The sequence below is a fragment of the Dermacentor andersoni genome, chromosome 9 (assembly GCF_023375885.2).
Source record: "Dermacentor andersoni chromosome 9, qqDerAnde1_hic_scaffold, whole genome shotgun sequence".
In the NCBI taxonomy this organism is placed as follows: Eukaryota; Metazoa; Arthropoda; class Arachnida; order Ixodida; family Ixodidae; genus Dermacentor; species Dermacentor andersoni.
In genome coordinates this window covers 5,428,807-5,445,895 of record NC_092822.1, presented here as the reverse complement: position 1 = coordinate 5,445,895, position 17,089 = coordinate 5,428,807, and the positions used below count along the sequence as shown (strand labels likewise).

Sequence of the window (17,089 nt, the reverse complement as noted above, 5' to 3'; positions counted from 1 at the left end):
ATAAAGAAATAAAAGGAACAGTTCGAAACCCAACGCTGCCAGAGCTGAGTTTTCCTCGCACTACCTCCAACAGGCGACCCAGTAAAAAACACACCGTCCCAATCCTTCGGCATGAATCCTGCCGGCTCTTCCGCTCTTCCTGCTGGCGACGATGTCCAGGAGGTCGCCCAACCTGGCGGTGCTGCGGTGGCCACGTTCCAACGAAGCAACCTGCTACCATTTTGGCCCAATAGCCCCAGCATCTGGCTTCTGCAGGTCACCGTTCAACAGACCAAGTTCTTACATCTGGTGTCCTCCTTACCTCCGGACATCGCTGATGACTTAGCGAATATTATCACCTCACTGGACCCGACCCATCCCTTCGATACCCCCGCAGGGGCATCTGCGTCAGCAGGTGTTTGGTGCGTTGCGGCACCACGTGCCTGAGCACACGAGGGTTGGACCCTCCCCCGTGTAGCCGTGCGCGGCTTAGCCGTGTTCGGAGAAAGGGGGATCCTGGGGGTTGAGCCGATGCCGGTTGTTCATACCTTTAAGGCCCCTCAGTGGAGGCAACACACCTCCTCGGCCTCTGCTTCACGTAGATGGCACCCCCAGACTGACCCACCTGGGGGAAATTGGCAGTCGCCTCTTCCTGTCTCTCTCTCCTCAAACCTTCGTCTTCATCTCTCACTTTTTGATCTTTCTTGTCTTCTCTCTTCCATTGACTCCCTTTCTCCACTGCGGCAAGGGTTAACCTTGTGTGGCTATCCTACCTTGGGTACACTATATTTGGTTATAGTGACGGCGTACGGTTGGCGTCGTGCAGGCTTGAACACAAGCTTTGCCGCGTCCGCTCGTTGGGCTCCGTGGTGGGCGGTCGGCGCTGTTGCCGAACATACACATTTTCCTATGGCAGCGCAAGCCTCTGTTGTTTATGATCGGCGTCTGAAGAGATGCCGCACCGAAGTACCATTCCATTTCACCTTTCGAAGCAATGCTCCATCTTTCCCCAAGTACTATGTAATCCACAGCGAAACCAACATGCCAGTAAAAAAGTTATCTCCATTCCTTGTAGTGAAATGCCTGAAAAATAAAATCGGACCGACATACAAAGCCTCCAAAATGTCTAGCGGGGACCTCCTCCTAGAACTGAATGATAAAGATCAAGCAGAGAAGCTCTCTGAACTTACCAGTATTGGGGACGCGACAGTGACAGTTCCAGGCCACAGAACACTTAATACAAGCAGGGGAGTAATATCTGAAGAAGACTTTATTGGTTTAAGCGATGCGGAACTGCTAGAAGGTTTCCATGAATAAAATGTTACTAAAGTACAAAGAATAGTTATAGGCAAAAACGACCAAGAAATCCCCACCAAACATGTTATACTCACCTTCGGAACAAGCGTAATGCCTACTTCACTCGATGCAGGTTGTGTTAAAGTCAATGTGAGACCATATATACCAAACCCCAGACGATGTTTCAAGTGCCAAAGGTTTGGATATGCTTCACATGCATGCCGAGGACAAACAACTTGTGCTAAATGCAGCTCCAACGATCACCAATCTGAGAATTGCGCCTCTTCACCATTTTGTGTTAACTGCAAAGGAGACCATCGAGCCTACTCGCGGTCTTGCCCATTCTGGAAAAAGGAAAGGGAGATCATTGCACTAACTGTAAAAGAAAAAATTTCGTTCTTTGAAGGCAGAAAGCGGCTATCGTATCTTCCGCGAAGAAGTTATGCCGATGTGACGCAGGCGGGGGCAGCGTCACAGAGGCCTCCGGACTCCTCCCGCCCCCGTGGTGGAAGCAGTCAGTACTGCTCCACCCTCTTCGACGTCCCTGCAGTCGCGCAGTCGCCCAGTCCCGCAGGGCCCTAAAAATCAAACGACCCCCAAGGCCCGAGGCACGTGTCTCGGCGCCTAACTCTCGGTCCTCCAGCGCCTCAGAGAGAGTGATGGAGGTTGACACAAAAACCCCGGTGTCATTGACACCGAAGGACAAGCGCTCTCTCGAGCGCGGTAAGAGGGACAAAATCCCAATAACCATTCAAAATAACAAAGCGTTAACCTAAAGGTTATCGCTCATTTGTATTAGCCTATTTAAATCCATGTCACCTATACCTCACCTCTTAATTTTTCCGTAGTGCCATTTCTTATCTTTCAATATTAAGATGGCTTTTATTATCCAATGGAATTGTAGAGGGCTCTTACGAAACTTAGGTGACATTAAAGACATATTAATAAACTTCTCTCCTGTGGCCCCCCGCAGGGGCGTCTGCGCGAGCAGGCGTTTGGTGTGTTGCGACACCACGTACCCGAGCACACGAGGGTTGGACCCTCCCACGTGTAGCCGTGCACGGCTTAGCCGTGTCTGGGGAAAGGGGGATCCTGGGGGTTGAGCTGATGCTGGGTGTTTGGACCTTTAAGGCCCCCCAGCGGAGGCAACACACCTCTTCGGCCTCTGCTTCACACAGACGGCACCCCCGGACTGACCCACCAGGGGGAAATCGGTAGTCGCCTCTTCCTGTCTCTCTCTCCTCAAACCTTCGCCTTTATCTCTCACTTTTTTATCTTTCCTGTCTTATTCTCTTTTCCATTTACTTCCTTTCTCCACGGCGGCAAGGGTTAACCTTGTGTATGTTCCCTCCCTTGGGTATAATATATTAGGTTATAGTGGCAATGCACGGTTGGCGCCTGCAGCCTTACGCATTAAGTCCTGCAGCGTCCCCATGTTGGGCTCCGTGGTGGGTGGCCACCATTGCTGCCGAAAAGAAACTGAAATACTATGGGAACACCCGCATTTCCCCGCCTACTTGATCGTCACCCTCTCAAACGAGGGGACGCACCGATGACCTAACCACATGCTTAAACAGAACAAGAGAGACACATCCGAAATACCATGTTGTGCACAGCGAGAACTCCGAAAAACAGGCCAGATTCATTTCCCCTTTCATAGTTGCAAAATCTTTAACCGAAGCCATAGGGTCAGGTTATAAAGTAACGAAAATGGCTAGCGGTGACCTTCTCCTAGAGATCCCTCAGAAACATCAGTACGAAAAGCTTGGCAGTCTTGTAACATTTGGTAACATACCAATTTCTGTTACACAACACCGAACAATGAACAGCTCACGGGGAGTCGTGTCAGAGGCAGACCTCCTAGACTTGACAGAAGCTGAACTCCTGGAAGAATGGAAAGAACAAAATGTCACTGATGTAAAACGTATTATACTTAGACGAGACAACAAGGAAATCCCCACTAAGCATCTTATCCTAACATTTGCATCCAGCGTACTGCCAGAAACCATCGAAACAGGATACATCGGATTAAATGTTCGACCATACATCCCCAACCCTAGAAGGTGTTTTAAATGTCAGAGGTTCGGCCATGGCTCGCAGAGCTGCCGTGGTCAAATAACTTGTGCAAAGTGTAGAGTGCAGGGCCACCCCTCCGACAACTGCAGTGGCACACCTCACTGTGTGAACTGCAGTGGTGACCATCCAGCTTACTCACGCTCCTGTCCGAACTGGAAGAAAGAAAAAGATATAATCACCCTTAAAGTCATGGAAAATATTTCATTTAAGGAAGCCCGTAAACGGTGCCCACCTTTCCACAGCACACCTTATGCTGATGCAGCGCGTCGGGGGGCAGCGTCGCAGGTCGCAGCGGCCATTGCCAAGTGCCGAGCCCGCGTACAGCGAGCAGGTACCTTTGGCTCCTGCCCCCAGGGTGGAAGTAGGCAAGCCTACGCCATCCAACAAGCAAACAGGCCAGGCTGCCTTTGGGTTGCCGGCCCCACAAGAGTTATCTGCGGCAACCTGCGCTACGCGCAGCGATCCCGCAAGACCGATAGCGGCCACGAAGGTAGGCGCAGTCGAGGCTGCCTCAACCTCCCCGGCCCCTCCCAGCGCTGGCAACAGCCGGCGCAGCCAAATTCCACAGGGAGCCCCATCGACCTCCGGGCTGGTGGGCGCAGGGGTCTCGCCTTCCGAGGTGAGACTCTCCCGAAAAACTTCTCGCTCGCAAGAGCGCGTGTCCGGCGCCTCACAAGAGGCAATGGACACAACACCTATCCCCACGGCGCACCAAGCGCCTAAGGAGCGGCGAGGCTCCCTCAAACGCTCCAGAAAAGGCAAAACCCCGGTTACAGGGCCTCGAAAGAGCTCTGTAATCTAATGCATCACTTCCGTTTCCGTATACACGGCACCAATTTACTTTAAATATGGATACACAAATCATACAATGGAACATCAGAGGTCTCCTTAGAAACCTTGATGATTTGCAAGAACTCATCCACAAACACAATCCAAAAGTGCTGTGTTTACAGGAAACACACTTAAAACCAAAATACACAACCATTCTTCGACAGTATGTTACTTTTCGCAAAGATCGCGATGATGCAATCGCATCATCGGGCGGTGTTGCAATTGTAATTCAGAAAAGCATAGCCTGTCAACCTTTACAGCTACGAACGCCCCTTGAAGCAGTGGCGGTGCGAGTTGTTCTGCTAAATAAACTCATCACTATTTGCTCGCTTTATATACCCCCACATTACAAACTAAGCAAACATGAATTTCAGTCCTTTATAGATGAATTGCCAGAACCTTATGTTGTTCTTGGCGACTTCAATGCACACAACTACCTGTGGGGTGACCCTCGTATAGATGCACGAGGACGTCTTGTTGAACAGTTCCTTTTTTCTTCTGGTGCGTGCCTGTTGAATAAGAAGGAACCCACATATTACTCTCTCGCAAACAGAACCTTTTCTTCAATAGATCTTAGCCTAGTCTCCCCGTCACTACTGTCTGAACTTGAATGGGAAGTTACCGACAACCCTTAGGCAGCGACCACTTCCCTATACTTCTAAGATCACCTAAAGAAAACGTATATTCACCACAGGCTCCTAGGTGGAAGATTGACACTGCCGACTGGGACAAATTCCGAACTCTTTCTAGTATTTCATGGGATGACATGTCCTCGCTAGGAATTGATGCTGCTGTCGAGTATTTTACAGCCTTCATAATAGATGCCGCATCTAATTGCATATCACAAGTAAATGGCCTGTCGTGCAAACGGCGTGTCCCGTGGTGGAACGACGATTGTAGGATCGCACGTAAAAAACAGAACAAAGCGTGGGGGTTGCTACGCGCCTCTCCCACTGCGGAGAATCTTGTTAACTTTAAGAAAGTAAAGTCCCAAGGCAGGCGAACCCGCCGACAGGCGAGAAGAGAAAGCTGGCAGAAGTTTTTATCGGGCATCAACTCGTACACAGATGAGGCCAAAGTCTGGAACAGGGTTATAATGATAATAGGGCAACAAGCACAATCACTCCCTCTGGTAAACACACAAGGCGATACCCTGCAAGATCAGGCAGACTCACTTGGGGAGCACTTTGAGAGCGTGTCGAACTCAACCCATTATTCTCAGTCCTTTCTCAAATATAAACAAACAGAAGAATGTAAGCCAATAATTAGAAAATCTAGACAGAATGAACCCTATAACCGGCCTTTCAATATTGTCGAGTTGAGAGCTGCCTTGAACACATGCAAAAGCACTGCCCCGGGACCTGACAGTCATGTATGACATGATCAGAAACTTACATACTGACACACAAATTACACTACTTACACTTTTCAACACTATGTAGGCAGCGGGATACCTCCCATCTACATAGAAAGAGGTGATTGTGGTTCCTGTCCTGAAGCAGGGAAAAAGCCCCTCCTTGGCGGCAAGTTACCGTCCGATAGCTCTAACAAATTGTCTGTGTAAGCTTTATGAAAAAATGATAAATCGCAGACTTATACATTTCCTTGAGCTCATCAATATGCTCGATCCTTATCAGTGTGGCTTCCGAGAAGGGCGGTCGACAACCGATCATCTTGTGCGCATTGAAGGAATTATCCGCGATGCATTTATACATAAACAGTTTTTCCTATCGATATTCCTTGATATGGAGAAGGCATATGACACGGCATGGCGTTACGGGATCTTGCAAGACCTGTCGGAAATTGGCATCCGTGGAAATATGCTGAACACAATTGAAAGCTATTTGTCAAATCGTACTTTCTGAGTAAAAGTCGGTAATGCACTGTCATGCCCTTTTACGCAGGAAACTGGTGTACCTCAGGGAGGCGTGCTCAGCTGCACTCTCTTTATCGTTAAGATGAACACACTACGTGCTTCACTGCCACCGGCCATTTTTTATTCCGTATACGTAGACGATATACAAATAGGCTTCAAATCCTGCAACCTCACAGTATGCGAGAGACAGGTACAGCAGGGCTTGAACAAGGTTTCCAAGTGGGCAGACAAAAACGAATTTAAAATCAACCCCCACAAAAGCTCTTGTGTTCTTTTTACTAGAAAGAGAGGCCTGGTTCCAGATCCTTGTGTTCAAGTCTGTGGACATCAAATACCTATCAACAAAGAACACAAATTTCTAGGTATTATACTAGACTCCAAGCTTACTTTTATACAGCACATTAAATATCTTAAAAAAATGTCTAAGGACAATGAACTTACTTAAAATTCTATCCCACTCAACATGGGGTAGCGACAGGAAGTGTCTGATGAATGTTTATAAGAGCCTAATTCGATCACGATTGGACTATGGTGCCGTCGTGTATAACTCTGCCTCTCCGAGCGCACTAAAGATCCTAGATCCTGTCCACCATCTAGGTATCCGCTTAGCCACTGGCGCTTTCAGAACAAGCCCGATTGAAAGCTTATACGCGGAATCAAATGAATGGTCCCGCCATCTACAGAGAACTTACATCAGCTTTACATATTTTCTGAAAATACATTCCAATCATCAACATCCATGTTTTAACACTATTAACGATATGACGTGTACTACACTTCTTCATAACCGCCCCTCTCGTTAATTAATTAAGCTCATTAATTCACTACTTGTTAATTCGAAATTTCGGATAATTCGAATTAGTTGCCGCGGTCCGTCCCACAATGTATTGAAAGCAATATGTAACACATCCCGCTAATTCACACTGAAATCCACACCACCACCGATAATTCGAACTCCGCATCATCGTGGATGGGGAGAGTGCTTGTGCACGGGAGCATGCTGGCGTCGCCGCGCGGGTCGCGCAGCTTTTGCTTTTTCGATCAGCGGCAAGGACGATAACACCCTCGCCGCGTGCCATGTTCTTTGCGTACGAGCGTGCGAGGGTGAGCCGGCGAACGCAGCTCAATCTCGCGTGCGCAAGAGGGGAAGGTGGGGCGGAGTGCGCCCTCTCTTGTCGCGCGCGAGGCAGGGGGGTGAGGTGAGGGAGGGACCGGGGGACGATCTTCGGCGGCTGAGGCGGCTGCTGCTTACGGCGCGGCCATGCGGTCGCCGCATCTGAAAGCGATCTGCGACGTGGCCAAAGTGCGCGCCCGCGTGGGCCTCGTCTTCAAAGCGATCTGCGATGTTTGCAGAGTGCGCGTATTGCCGGTAGCTTCATATGCGATGTGCTTGCTACGTTTCGTTCGCGTTAAAGCGAGGGCTGTACGAACGTCAATTCGCTCGCTGCTACTGCTGCGTGCCCTCACTCCAGCGTTTTCCAGCGAGTTTCCGCGGTCATCGAGCGAGATGCGCTGAAGCTCACTTGTGCGCGCGTGACACAGTGCTTGTTAATTTAGTTAGTAAGCGAATGCTTACAAGTTTATACGGCCGATAAAACTATTATCCTTACTTTGTATAGCTATCTACGAATTTTCTATCGCAATCGATGCTTCGCTTATCGCGCGAGACGGAGTCTCTTTTTTTCTCCGCCCCAGTCAGCGCGACGAACGTGCGGATGGAGCAAGAGCCATCTCGACGTCGGGCGCGTCGGACCGCGCTGGCCGCGTCCGGTTACATTGGCTGCGCCATAGCTTCGAAGTACAGACGTTGTTCACACCAACGTGACGTAGCGTGTGCGTGCGTGCTCACGCCACGTCAGACTATATATGCGCCTTAACCGAGTGATTTTTTTCTCTGACTTTCATTAGTTCGAATTTTCATAGCATCCCCGCGGAATTCGAATTAACGAGCTTTTACTGTATATGTAACCAGCATGTCATCATATGCTGGGTGCCGGGTCATAGGGGCATCGAAGGTAACGTTCTGGCGGACCACATGGCCACATCAATTGCATCGTATTCGGTTCATCCAACCGCTGCAGTCCCTGTCACAGATCTGAGGCCCTTCTTGTGCAGGAAACTGCGAAACTACTGGCAACGCTTGTGGGGCCTGGAAACAAATAATAAGCTCCACCTGATAAAACCACAGTTAGGATTCTGGCCCTCTACTACAAAATCGCGCCGAACAGATGTTCTATTTTGTCGTCTCAGAATAGGACACACATTTGGCACCCATAATTTTCTACTCACCGGAAGTGAGCCTCCATTGTGTGGTAGACGCGGGGAGAGGATGACCGTGCTCCTCGTCCTTCTGGAGTGTCGGGAAGCCGAATCTGAGAGAATGAGACATTTTTCCTTAGCATACAAGCAGCACATTCCGCTTCATCCTGTAATGTTCCTCGGCCCAGAACCGCTTTTTAATACAGACACAGTTCTAGGTTTCCTCAGAGATGTGGTCTTACATGTTGTTAGTCCCATGCATTCGTAGCGCTTCCTCTCTTTAGAGTATGCCGCTGGGATAGTTGTACTATATAGCACTTGCCTCCAGGCCCTTGTGTTTCAAGGGCTCCAAGGAGGCAGTAGTGCTCTAGCATATCTTATAACCTGATATATTTTTACACATCTTACTATTTTTCTTAAATGCATCTTAATGTTCATAGCACACGTCATACGTCATCGCCATAATCTTATTATTCAGATTCTACGCACTTTAGCGAGACTATTTTTAAGGCCCCTTTACAGCCACGTCACACCAATTTCATAGAATTCATAATCACACTGCGAACACATCACCAAGGACATGCCGCTCTTTGGCCATAGCTGGCCCTTGCGCCATTAAACATTAAACATCAATCAAATCAATCTCCTGTGGCCCTGTGCTTACAGGAAACAAACCTAGGCGAAAAACAAAAACATTTTAAAAGGTTTCACTGTTGTATGGCGCGACCGTACTCAGGCGAACCGGCTGTCAGGTGGGGTAGCCATCGTTCTGCCAGGTGGTATAGCAGCCAGAGAAGTTCCCATTAACACTCACATAGAAGCCGTTGCTGTCACGGTTTTAACTCGCAACACCATCACCTTTTGTTCAGTATACATTCCGCCGCATTCACATTTTACCATAAGAGATCTAGAGTTAAATTTAAACCAGCTACCTGAACCATTTCTAATAGGCGGTGATTTTAATTCACATAACACGTTATGGGGTAGTAAAACTACTGACAGCAGGGGTCAAACGCTTGAAGATTTTATCCTAACAAACAATATATGCCTTTTAAACACCGGTGCGGCGACTTACTACTGCCCAAGCACAAGCGCTATGAGTTGCCTAGATCTGGCACTGTGCTCTCCATCTCTTTATGGTGATTTTCAGTGGAATGTCATTGAGAACCCCTATGGTAGTGACCATCATCATCATCATCATCATCATCAGCCTGGTTACGCCCACTGCAGGGCAAAGGCCTCTCCCATACTTCTCCAACAACCCCGGTCATGTACTAATTGCGGCCATGCCGTCCCTGCAAACTTCTTAATCTCATCCGCCCACCTAACTTTCTGCCGCCCCCTGCTGCGCTTCCCTTCCCTTGGGATCCAGTCCGTAACCCTTAATGACCATCGGTTATCTTCCCTCCTCATTACATGTCCTGCCCATGCCCATTTCTTTTTCTTGATTTCAACTAAGATGTCATTAACTCGCGTTTGTTCCCTCACCCAATCTGCTCTTTTCTTATCCCTTAACGTTACACCTATCATTCTTCTTTCCATAGCTCGTTGCGTCGTCCTCAATTTGAGTAGAACCCTTTTCGTAAGCCTCCAGGTTTCTGCCCCGTAGGTGAGTACTGGTAAGACACAGCTATTATACACTTTTCTCTTGAGGGATAATGGCAACCTGCTGTTCATGATCTGAGAATGCCTGCCAAACGCACCCCAGCCCATTCTTATTCTTCTGATTATTTCCGTCTCATGATCCGGATCCGCCGTCACTACCTGCCCTAAGTAGATGTATTCCCTTACGACTTCCAGTGCCTCGCTGCCTATTGTAAATTGCTGTTCTCTTCCGAGACTGTTAAACATTACTTTAGTTTTCTGCAGATTAATTTTTAGACCCACTCTTCTGCTTTGCCTCTCCAGGTCAGTGAGCATGCATTGCAATTGGTCCCCTGAGTTACTAAGCAAGGCAATATCATCAGCGAATCGCAAGTTACTAAGGTATTCTCCATTAATTTTTATCCCCAATTCTTCCCAATCCAGGTCTCTGAATACCTCCTGTAAACACGCTGTGAATAGCATTGGAGAGATCGTATCTCCCTGCCTGACGCCTTTCTTTATTGGGATTTTGTTGCTTTCTTTATGGAGGACTACGGTGGCTGTGGAGCCGCTATAGATATTTTTCAGTATTTTTACATACGGCTCGTCTACACCCTGATTCCTTAATGCCTCCATGACTGCTGAGGTTTCGACAGAATCAAACGCTTTCTCATAATCAATGAAAGCTATATATAAGGGTTGGTTATATTCCGCACATTTCTCTAGTGACCATATGCCTGCTATTATTAAAAGAACATCTCCTTTTCCTACCATACCATTAAGACCACCCCGTTGGAAACTTCACCTAGCAGACTGGCCTCTCTTTACTGAAAAGGCCACCATGGATAACATATCAGATGAGCTAACAATAGACGAAATGAATGAGAAGATTACCGCCCTGCATACTCGCTGCAGCAGAACAGACAATCCCACAATCCTCTGGCTTCTTACGAAAAAACCTGAAACCCTGGTGGACGAAGGAATGTACTCAAACAAAAAACTACAAAACAAAGCGTGGAGTATCTTTCAGCGATACCCAACACAAGATAATCTACTCTCTTTCAAAAAAGCAAAAGCGAAAGCCAGGTACACACGTAGGCAAGCCGAAAGACAGTCCTGGAAAGATTATGTCTCGTCTATAAATAGCTCAATAACGTCCAAACGAATGTGGGATCAGGTTCGTAAGTTTAGAGGCGACTACGCTTCTTACACTATCCCCATACTATCACCTCCAGGCACGCAAACAAATATAGAAGAACAAGCAGACATTTTAGGGCAACATTTCCGTGTTACATCAAGCTCAGAGAACTACTCTGCTGCATTTCTAAAATATAAGCAATCAGCGTAAAAACTCAAACTTCCGAGCACTGGAAGTTCAGAGAGATCGTATAATGCCCCCTTAACACTACCGGAAATCAATAGAGTACTCACCACTGACAAAAAAAACAGCACCTGGTCCGGACAGAGTACATTACGCAATGCTCACTCATATATCTCCTAATGCAGTTGAAACCTTGCTTCGTTTTTTTAAATATAATCTGGGAAACGGGAAAAATGTTGAAAGAGTGGAAGAAAGCCATCATTATCCCTTTCTTGAAAGCTGGAAAACCTCCCACAACAGCAACCAGCTACAGGCCTATAGCACACACAAGTTGTCTGGCAAACTCTTATGAAGCCATTATGAACATGAGATTGACATCCTTCAAACGGAGAACCTGCTAGATAACCATCAGTGTGGGTACAAGAAAGGTTGCTCGACAACGGACCACCTAGTCCAGCTAGAATTTGAGATACGTGAGGCCTTTCTATACTAGCAATATTGTCTCACTGTTTTATTTGATTTAGAAAAGGTGTACGACACAACATGGAGGTTTGGTGTCTTAAAGGGAAGCTGAAAGGTTTTCCAGAAAAAATGAGTGAACATCTGTACATAATGGTTTTCAACCCTCCGAATTCGAATATCGTATCGAAATTCAGCGAAAGAAAGTGCAAATATATTTTATTTCGACGAAAAGTGCAGCAGTGGACACGCCAAGCTCGCGCGTCTCGTTTCCGCCTGTGATTGGTCGGGCGCCTCGTGACGTCAACTCTAGTAACCGACCGCTGCCGCTACACATGAAGCGCGGTGCCAGGTAGTTTGGTGCTGTTTTTCTGAGACGGTAATGGAAAATTTAGAGAGACTGCGTTTTTCTGAGGAGTTCGGCGTTACTCCCTACATGTACGAGCCGATTGCGAAGAGCCGGCCTCTCGAAGAAGCAAACGATGCTGGTGCGAGCAGTGCTTTCGACGCGAACGAAAGCAAAGTCTTGGGATCTCCTCATGTTGGAAATGCTCTTTGGTGAGTATGTTTTTTGCAAAGCGATCTAGTGATCTCGCCCATCTTTCGCCGATCTAGTGAGCTCGTTTCCGGTCAAACAACTGTAGTGTTGTGTTCCTGCATGCCTCCTCGTGGAACGTAAGCGGGGATGCGATCGTCGGCATTTTTGCGCTGTCCAAAGCTGTCGGCAATCTACAAAGACGGTTTAAACGCGTGAAAAGCTTCCCGGTTCATGCAGTACGTGTAGTGACCTTCATCTGTTGACTACCACGTTGACTACCACTCACGTTGATTACCACTCACGTTGACTACCACGCACGTTGACTACCACTCTACATACATGCAGATGCACCAACAAAGGAATGCAGGGTCGATTAAAGCAGATTACGATGGCACGCACGCAGAAACAAGCGCGGTCAGGCACGGTCGCGGACGCTGCGAAGGAACGAAACACTAGAGTTGACGTCACAACACCGCGGTTTCCGGTCTCCGCTCGCATCGTCAGCGTCAGCAGCAGCGCGCGGCATTCGACGGGGGGCGGAGCTATAGCGCAATTTCAACCGACGATTACGTCGCTCCTAATTAAAAAAAAACCCAAAATTTTACCTACATAGTTTATAAGGTTCCCGCATCCATATATGAGCGTCTTATTGAAGTCGACAGACTCTTCAGCTTCCCTTTAAGGGACTCAGCAGATTTATGAATCCGAGGTAGAATGCTGAAATGTCTAGCCGATTTCATGTCGGACCGAACATTCCAGGTGCGTTTAGGAACGGTGCTGTCACGTGTATTCATTCAGGAAAATGGTGTGCCACAAGGATGCGTACTAAGCACAACACTCTTTATAGTCAAAATGAACTCTGTTACCAAAGTCATTCCCCCCTTTGTTATGCACTCCATATACGTCGATGATCTGCAAATAGCGTGCCGCGCCTCAAACTTACAAACATGTGAAAGGCAGCTCCAGATAACTATTAATAAACTAATGGAGTGGGCTGAGAAAAATGGCTTCCGCTTCTCTACTCAAAAAACCGTTACAGTGCTATTCTCGCAAAAACGAGGATTGTACTTAGACCCGGTTCTAAAATTGAATGACGTCGCACTGCCGATAAAACAAGAATGTAAATTCTTGGGAGTAATCTTTGATAAAACCTAAACTTCCTAGCCCACATTAAAACACTAAAGATTAAGGCAAACAAGCATTAAATATCCTAAAAGTTTTGTCTCATAAGCACTGGGGTTCCGACCGAACCTGTCTTTTACGTATTTACCGGTCTCTTGTGCGTAGCCTGTTAGACTATGGCTCCATGGTTTACGGCTCAGCCAGGCAGTCCTACATCCGACTACTTGATCCAGTACATAACCTTGGATTGCCACTGGCAAGTGGTGCCTACAGAACGTCACCCATTCAAAGTTTATATGTTGAGTGTAATGAACCCTCATTACAGCAGCGCAGAGCATTACTCACATTCTCTTACCTACTCAGAATTCAGTCATCACCGCAACACATATGCTACAACATCCTCACACAGTGCAACTCACGCTTACACTACAGAAATAAACCGAATATGATTAGGCCACTTGTCCTGCGGTACGAACAATACTGTCAGGATTATGACATTCCCCACGAAGTCCTCCAGGTTGCCAAGAAACCACAACGGTTGGCCCCGTGGTACGATTTCACACAGTTGTGCGATTGGACATTAACACATTTAAAGAAAAAAAGACACTCCACACGAACACATCATACAAGAATTCCGTGCTCTTCAGGACAAGTATCAAAATCACATGGAATTCTACACGGATGGCTCCAAAACAAAAGAACACGTGGGTGTAGGGGCCATAACAGAAAATTGGGAAAGAAGTATTCGTCTACCAAAACATGCTTCTGTTGTCACAGCTGAAGGTTATGCTGTATGGGTTGTAGTTAAAAAGATTATCACTGGCAAGCACAAAAACACAGTCATATACACTGATTCCTTAAGTACACTGAAGGCTCTAAATCTGAAATCTGAGTGTGAACCCCTGTTAGGGCACATAGTAAACATGGTCGCGCTTAACAAATATGGGAGGTCAATCCGCTTCTGCTGGGTACCAAGTCATGTTGGGATACCGGGTAACGAAGCAGCCGATAGATGTGCATCAATGGCAGCTTACAAAGACATAATAAACACAACACTTCCATATAAAGATAGTATCCGTGCCGTTAGGAAGGCCTTAACGTCAAAGTGGCAACACGAATGGGACCATTGTAGAGAAAACAAGATATATCTCACTAAACCCGTACTTGGTGAGTGGAAGTCGTGCAACCACCAGGAGCGCTTCTTTGAAGTAGTTCTATGCCGACTACGCGTTGGGCACACACACCTCACACACAATTATCTACTTACAAAAGACAACGTGCCAACATGTGAAAAATGCCAAGAACAACTAACAGTCATGCATATATTACTCACATGCACACACATTGAAGTACATACAAAGACGAAACTTTTTGCACAACCTATATCAAATGCACATACCTTTACATCCTGCTTTAATTTTAGGAGATGATTCGATAATCCCATTACCTGACCTGCGTAAATTCCTAGACGACACTGGCTTTTTAAACAAAATATAGATTAACACGGCCTTTCTCCTCTTAAATAGTATTATGAGACACCTCTTGTTTGGCGCAGCATTTGGCGTGTTTGGCGCAGGGTGGGCTTGGCGGCTTTGCCACTGCGCAGGCCACTAATCCTTTCGTCTTCGTAATGCAGGTGCTCGGACCATTCATCGCGTGTCTTTTCCTTCCTGGACTGGCGACTACGCCACTGACCGCACCTTCATATTTACCAACCCATCTCAGCGTGGATGTATCAGGCGCCCGTCAACGAGCCACTGCCATCGCTTCACCCGTCTTTGGAACGACACACTCGTCCTTGGATTATCTGCCCCTCGCAACAGAATGGGAAGCCCCATCGCATCCAACATCACTGCTAGGGCCAGCTATAAAACAGGAGCAGCCACCAGTGGCACTTTGTGGGCTTGGCGGCTTTGCCGCTGCGCAGGCCACTAATCCTTTCGTCTTCGTAATGCAGGTGCTCGGACCATTCATTGCGTGTCTTTTCCTTCCTGGACTGGCGACTACGCCACTGACCGCACCTTCATATTTACCAACCCATCTCAGCGTGGATGTATCAGGCGCCCGTCAACGAGCCACTGCCATCGCTTCACCCGTCTTTGGAACGACACACTCGTCCTTGGATTATCTGCCCCTCGCAACAGAATGGGAAGCCCCATCGCATCCAAGATCACTGCTAGGGCCAGCTATAAAACAGGAGCAGCCACCAGTGGCACTTTGTGGGCTTGGCGGCTTTGCCACTGCGCAGGCCACTAATCCTTTCGTCTTCGTAATGCAGGTTGGTGAACGTTTCAGCCTCTTTGCCAAAAAGTCTAACAACTACTTCTTAGTACAGCTGCCAAGCCCACAGTGCCTTAATGCTGTTCTTGTTGATTGTTTTCATGTCGTTTTTTCGCTGTTACTCCTACTTTCCGGTGATATAGAAACTAACCCCGGTCCGGATACTGCAGCTATCCTCGCAGAGCTAAAGAAGATATCTACTGGCCAGTCCAAGCTTATTTCTGAAGTTCAAGATCTAAAATCTCAGTTATTAGCGACAGACAGAAATGTATCTGACCTAGGCAAACGTATGACTGAACTTGAGAGCCATTACGAAAGCCTTGTAACACTTAAAACAGACACAGAAGTTCTCCGCACCGACGCAACTAAAGCTACTCGCTTAATTTCAAAACTAGAGGCACGTCTTGATGATGCGGAAAACAGAACGCGACGGAACAACTTGGTATTCTACGGACTCCCTGAAACTACACCTGAATCGTACGCACAATCAGAACAACTTATCATTAAACATTGCCGCAAGCATTTAGATATACACATCGACACAAAAGAGATAGAGCGCGCCCATCATCTCGGACGTCATTCGAACGACAAACCCCGTCCAATAATAACAAAATTCACATTTTTCAAAACAAAAGAAACTGTCCTGTCGAGCGCCCGGAAACTAAAAGGTACCAATTATAGTACAGTAAAAGCTCGTTAATTCGAATTCCGCGGGGATGTTATGAAAATTCGAATTATACAAAATTCGAACTAATGAAAGTCAGAGAAAAAAATCGCTCGGTTAAGGCGCATATATAGTCTGACGTGGCGTGAGCACGCGCGCACACGCTACGTCACGTTGGCGTGAACAACGTCTATACTTCGAAGCTATGGCGCAGCCAACGTAACCGGACGCGGCCAGCGCGGTCCGACGCGCCCGACGTCGAGATGGCTCTTGCTCCATCCGCACGTTCGTCGCGCTGACTGGGGCGGAGAAAAAAAGAGACTCCGTCTCGCGCGATAAGCGAAGCATCGATTGCGATAGAAAATTCGTAGATAGCTATACGAAGTAAGGATAATAGTTTTATCGGCCGTATAAACTTGTAAGCATTCGCTTACTAACTAAATTAACAAGCACTGTGTCACGCGCGCACAAGTGAGCTTCAGCGCATCTCGCTCGATGACCGCGGAAACTCGCTGGAAAACGCTGGAGTGAGGGCACGCAGCAGTAGCAGCGAGCGAATTGACGTTCGTACAGCCCTCGCTTTAACGCGAACGAAACGTAGCAAGCACATCGCATATGAAGCTACCGGCAATACGCGCACTCTGCAAACATCGCAGATCGCTTTGAAGACGAGGCCCACGCGGGCGCGCACTTTGGCCACGTCGCAGATCGCTTTCAGATGCGGCGACCGCATGGCCGCGCCGTAAGCAGCAGCCGCCTCAGCCGCCGAAGATCGTCCCCCGGTCCCTCCCTCACCTCACCCCC

At 47.7% G+C, this 17,089-nt stretch overlaps 2 protein-coding genes across 5 annotated transcripts in view; both read left to right on the top strand.

Annotated features, from left to right (window-relative positions):
* LOC126527421 (probable ATP-dependent RNA helicase DDX43) overlaps window positions 1–17,089 on the top strand; it is a 269,054-nt gene that overhangs the window by 167,214 nt on the left and 84,751 nt on the right. The gene's annotated exons all lie outside the window — the stretch shown is intronic.
* LOC126527423 (uncharacterized) lies at window positions 13,558–16,327 on the top strand. Its single transcript, XM_055068443.1, has one exon. The coding sequence runs from the start codon at window positions 14,972–14,974 to the stop codon at window positions 16,319–16,321; it is 1,350 nt and encodes a 449-aa protein (XP_054924418.1). The 5' UTR covers window positions 13,558–14,971; the 3' UTR covers window positions 16,322–16,327.